This window comes from Electrophorus electricus, chromosome 3 (assembly GCF_041902795.1).
Source record: "Electrophorus electricus isolate QZ-2024a chromosome 3, ASM4190279v1, whole genome shotgun sequence".
NCBI classification, from domain to species: domain Eukaryota; kingdom Metazoa; phylum Chordata; class Actinopteri; order Gymnotiformes; family Gymnotidae; genus Electrophorus; species Electrophorus electricus.
Genome location: NC_137499.1, coordinates 33,681,559 through 33,686,990, shown reverse-complemented (window position 1 = coordinate 33,686,990; position 5,432 = coordinate 33,681,559). Strand labels below are relative to the sequence as shown.

At 44.2% G+C, this 5,432-nt stretch overlaps 1 protein-coding gene across 1 annotated transcript in view; it reads right to left on the bottom strand.

Moving 5' to 3' along the window:
• The window catches only part of fzd2 (frizzled class receptor 2), a 5,734-nt gene extending 796 nt beyond the window's left edge, over nt 1-4,938 (bottom strand). The window contains exon 1 of the mRNA XM_027014665.3: nt 1-4,938. This exon is cut by the window's left edge and continues 796 nt beyond it. Coding sequence (XP_026870466.2) covers nt 3,119-4,774 — 1,656 coding nt within the window. The 5' untranslated portion in view covers nt 4,775-4,938 and the 3' untranslated portion in view covers nt 1-3,118.
• Nucleotides 4,939-5,432: the final 494 nt, after the last annotated feature.

Sequence of the window (5,432 nt, the reverse complement as noted above, 5' to 3'; positions counted from 1 at the left end):
AGAGGTCTTCAAGTGTCCTCTTCAAGTGTCTAAGTATCCAGCGTGTGTGCCAAGAGCAGGCTGGGAGCTGCTCCCAGGACACCCACCTTCATACCTGCACCAGGAACTCAGCAGCAAGACTAAGGGCCCTAGATAGGCCTGCTTTCTCTTCCACTGACTTCACCAAGATGTCGGCAGGCAGGATTTGAATTACAATCCTTTTCAGGGGGTTTCCAGATTTCTGTGGCTGTACGTATGCGAATGTCTGTGCTTGATGAGATGTTTGGAGAGATTATTCTTGAGTAGAAAATGCAAGCACAGACAGACAGACACACACACACACACACACACACACACACACACACACACACACACACACTTCACAACAAGTTATTTCAATTTAGGGCCAAAGACATCACTGGGCTTTCTAGAGTCCTGCTATACTATTTCAAGTATGTGTGTCCCTCATTGTCTGAGCCTGTCTGTGTGAGTGGATGTGTGTGTGTGCTCTTGTGTGAATAATCCTTTTCACGGCAGTTGCAGCACAGTCTAAAAAGAAACAGATGCATGTGTCTGGCTTATCACAGTTTCCCTAGAACCCTGACTATACTGGCAAACTGTATAATGCAAGGCAGAAAAAAGAGCTTTTAGACAGCCATCTACATGTCTTCTTCCAGAACACAGTTCCAACTTTCTTTTAATAAACAACATTAATTCTACTACTACATGAGTTCAGGTCAAACAAAATATTCCAGACTTTACTGCACTACTTCATAGTACAGTGTTTCTAATTAAAGCAACTTTTCGCTGGACACAGTAATTACACAGTCCATGAGATGCATACACCACACCCTCCCAGAGCTGCTGATCAGATCTGTAACTGGCAAACTCCCAATACATGCATTGGTAAGATAAACATACACTTTACGTATTTAAAAATGTTTAGATGCATTTAGCAAGATTTCACAATTTAGAAATATTTAGATGTATTTAGGAGTGTATAATTATGGGGAAGTATTTCGCTTACGTGCAGTGATACCAGATCTTTCTGTAATCAAAGGAGCTCACTGAAAACTCATATTGAAGTTCCTTGGTGAAGAAATGGAGTACCCTTTCAACAAGTGTACCCTCACAGACACACACAAACAAACTCACTCTTTTCTACTGCAAGCCAGGTTCTGGAAAGTGCTAAGTGAATGAGACTGAAGGTAAAGACAGAAGGCTGCCATTGTGCAAAGGAAAGCGCATGAAACTGAATGCCTTGGGACTGAAACATGAGTGTACACACACACACACACACACACACACACACACACACACACACACACACACACACACACACACACACACACACTCTCATTCTCTCTCTCTCTCTCTCTCTCTCTCTCTCTCTCTCACTCACACACACACACACACACACTCTCATTCATTCTCTCTCTCTCTCTCTCTCTCTCTCTCTCTCTCTCTCTCTCTCTCACTCACACACACACACACACACACACACACACACACACACAATGTCTAAAAGCATGCCAAGCAGGCATGAGCTGCTACTTCAATGAGGTATGTTTATCAGAATAATCTGATAATCGTTTGCTCGGTAAATGAGAGGTTTTACAGCCACTGTTTGTAACAGAAGAGTCCATAGATTCACCATTTATAACAGAGGAATCCATAGATTCACCATTTATAACAGAGGAGTCCATAGATTCACCACTAGATTCACTGTTTATAACAGAGTCCACTAGATTCAAAAACGTACCTGAGCTCCCTTGTGCTTAATACACATAGCATAATATTCATTTTTAGAACTCCTGTGACCTGTTTGCTTTTCTGTGATACATACGCATCATCACTAAGAAACACAGGCAGGAGAACACGGAACATAAAAACTGAAAAAGGGAGGATTAAAGCAAAGCAAAAGGTCTTTCTGTCAGTCACACACACACACACACACACACACAGTGTATGTCACTATGCACCCTTCCTGCAGTTCCTGCTCTTGCTGATGAAAAGTTTACTGCTTCACACTCCTCACCAAAAAAAAAAAATCTGCAAAAACAGCCCTCCCACCCCCTCATCAAACTCTCCCTCTCTCTCTTGTGACGATTCACACCTTGGCAAATCTCTTGGAGGAATGTCATTGTTTTATGCGCTTCCACTGCCTGATGTTTGAGGTGCAGACAGAGGTGGGGTTACAGGCTAAGCAGAAGGAACATTCTGTGCGAGGATCCTTTTTAATTTGAAACAGCTTTCAGAATGGAGGAAGTAAAATGATCACAGAGTTTCATCTACAGCAAGCATGTGTAGTTTAATCTACGGCAAGCATGTGTATGTCAGCAGCAGACAGAGGGAGAGAGTTAAGAAAGAAAGAGGGAGAGGGAGTCTTGTTTAAACTCAAAAACAAGACTAATTCAAAAATTTAAATACAAATATATAATTATATTCAAATATATATTACAAATACTATTTACAGTGCTTCAAAGCACATCTAGCATAATTTATTGCAAAAACAGAACTAGTTTTAAAAAGAACTTTAAAAAGCTCCTCCCCCTCAACTCCACCCTCCCTTTTAAAAAGCTCCTCCCCCTCAGCGCCACCATCCATTTTAAAAGCTCCTCCCATCAGCTCAAGCCTCCGTTTGCTGTGTGAGGTTTCAGCTGCCATATCACTGTGCAGGCAGACTTCTTGGCTGATATGTGAAGAAGAAGGCATGGGTATGGTATGGGTATGGAATGCAAGGCATGGAGAGCACTGTCGCACATGTCATCAAAACAGCCATGTTTGTTTGTTTTTTCTGGTTCTGCTTTCGCTTCTTTTTTTCTGTGAAATATCCACATTTGTTTAGTTTCCATTTTGCCCCGACTTTACCATTTCCGAACATAAACACACAAAAAAGACAACAAAAGAATCACATCTAATTGCCCCTCACAGTCTTACATGTGGCCTGCAATATTCAACAGCAAATGCCAATAGTGACTGTTTCCAAATTCAGAATACTGACAATAATTGAAAACATACCTTGTCCATAAATGTCTTTCTGTGAAAAGAGTCATTAATTAAAAAGGCACAAAGCCTTTGTGTGTGTGTGTTTGTGTGTGTATGCGTATGTGTGAGTGAGGTTCCCCTGTCCTTTCCTCTACACAGTGGTCTCGCCATGTTGTCTGCTGGTCAGGCGTGCGTAGAACTTCTTCCAGGAGTGCAGTGTCTTCCCAGACCAAATCCAGAACCCAGAGGTGATGCCCACAATGAGTGTCATGAGGTACTTAATCATGTAGACAGTGAAGTCAGGGGAGATGCGTGGTGTGGTCTGCGGTGGACAGGGCACAGCCAGGCCCTTGCAACGAGCACTGACCCAACTCCGCTCCCAGAGTTCACGGAAGGCCTGCTCATAAAAGTAGCAGGCAATGACGACGGTGGCGGGCACAGTGTAGAGCACGGAGAACACACCAATGCGCACCATCAGACGCTCCAGCTTCTCCGTCTTGGTGCCACCGTGCTTCATGACTGTGCGGATGCGGAAGAGCGACACGAAGCCAGCCAGCAGGAAGCTCGTGCCAACAAAGAGGTAGACACAGAGCGGTGCCAGGACAAAGCCGCGCAGGGGACCCGCCCCGCTCACGCCCACAAAGCACACGCCACTCAGCACATCGCCGTCCACCTGGCCAAGTGCCAGCACACTGATAGTCTTCACGGCAGGCACAGCCCACGCTGCCAGGTGGAAGTACTGCGAGTTGGCCTCAATGGCCTCGTGGCCCCACTTCATGCCAGCAGCCAGGAACCACGTGAGCGACAGGATCACCCACCAGATGGAGGAGGCCATGCTGAAGAAGTAGAGCATCATGAAGAGGATAGTGCAGCCCTCTTTCTTGGTACCCTGCACGATGGTCTTGTAGCCATCGGGGAAGAAGCTCTCATTACATGCGACTTTGTCGCCCAGAAAATAGCCAGTGATGTAGGCTATTGAGACCATGGTATAGCAGCCAGACAGGAAAATTATGGGGCGCTCAGGATATCTGAAGCGCTGCATGTCTACCAGATAAGTTGTAACTGTAAACAGTGTGGACGCGCAACACAGGCACGACCAGATCAGAATCCAAATACGGGCGAATTCGATTTCCTGGTCGTTAAAAAACATGTAGGCGCCGTGAGCTTTGGAAGATTCGCACGGAGCGCCGCAGTCTAGCTCTCCAAGAAATTTATAGTTCAGATACGTAGGGACCTTGAGTGTCGCAGGACAGCGGAAAGGCCTGTCCGGTGTGGAATATAGGTGAATTCCTGGTGTTCCCGGAACCGGCATGTTAACAGGCGCAACAGTGGCTTTGGAGTCGTTCTGACCCACGCATATTTGTCCGTCTCCCAGTACGGGAAAATTCTCGCATCTCAGCCGCTCCGGCCACTGAAAACCAAATTTGTTCATAAGTGCTTCGCACCCATGTTTAGCTCTGTCACAAATTGATCGACACGGTGGAATTGCCTTTTCTAACACTGTGCACACGGGCGCATACATAGAGCACAGAAAGAACCTGAGCTCCGGTGAACACTGTACCTTTACCAGCGGATAAAACTGATGAACTTCCAAACCTGCGTCCTCTTGGTTATAATGTCCGACAAGGTTTGGCATAATAGTTTGATTATATGCGATGTCCGTGCAAAGTGGAATTGTAATTGGCTGACAGAATCCATGATCAGGGACGGCTATACCATGATCACCTTGATATTGTCCAGAAACGCAGACGAGAAAGGACGACAGTAGCAATGCCAAGAAGGGAACAGAACTCATACTAGTCTCCATTGTCACTATAAGTTATTAAATTTATAGTAAAACATAAGTTTAGGGGGAGACTACACAAGCTAAGCTGTAGAAAAAAATGCTATTCTTAAAAAATCCGAACACGAACTTATTCTACAACTTTTCCGTCCAACGAAATTTGTTGCGCGTAGAAGTGACTACATGACTCCCCCCCCCCCTCCGTTTTTTTTTGTCCGATTCAACTGTTTCAAGTTCCCCTACTCTGTCTTGAAATGAGATGAAAAGGAGGAGGGATTTCGGGGGTCTTGAAACAGACACGCTTCCAGACTGTCCTCGCAAAATGATCTCCTGTCCAATGGATTTTCCAGAAGCAATACCAACCTGTATGCATTTAAGTGGTTATGTGCTAGAAAAACATACCTAGACAAGCTGGGAATGGGAGCCATGGTTTTATTTGTATTTATTTTTTAAAACACGAATACCCGTTTTTTTTTTTTTACAGTAATAAAAATTAAAGCTATATCTACAAATAGCCTACAAATCATTGAACAAATGACTGAATCAATCACTGAAGGAATCTATCTATCTATCTATCTATCTATCTATCTATCTATCTATCTATCTATCTATCTATCTATCTATCTATCTATCTATCTATCTATCTATCTATCTATCTATCGTTAAGATGTAAACATTGCCA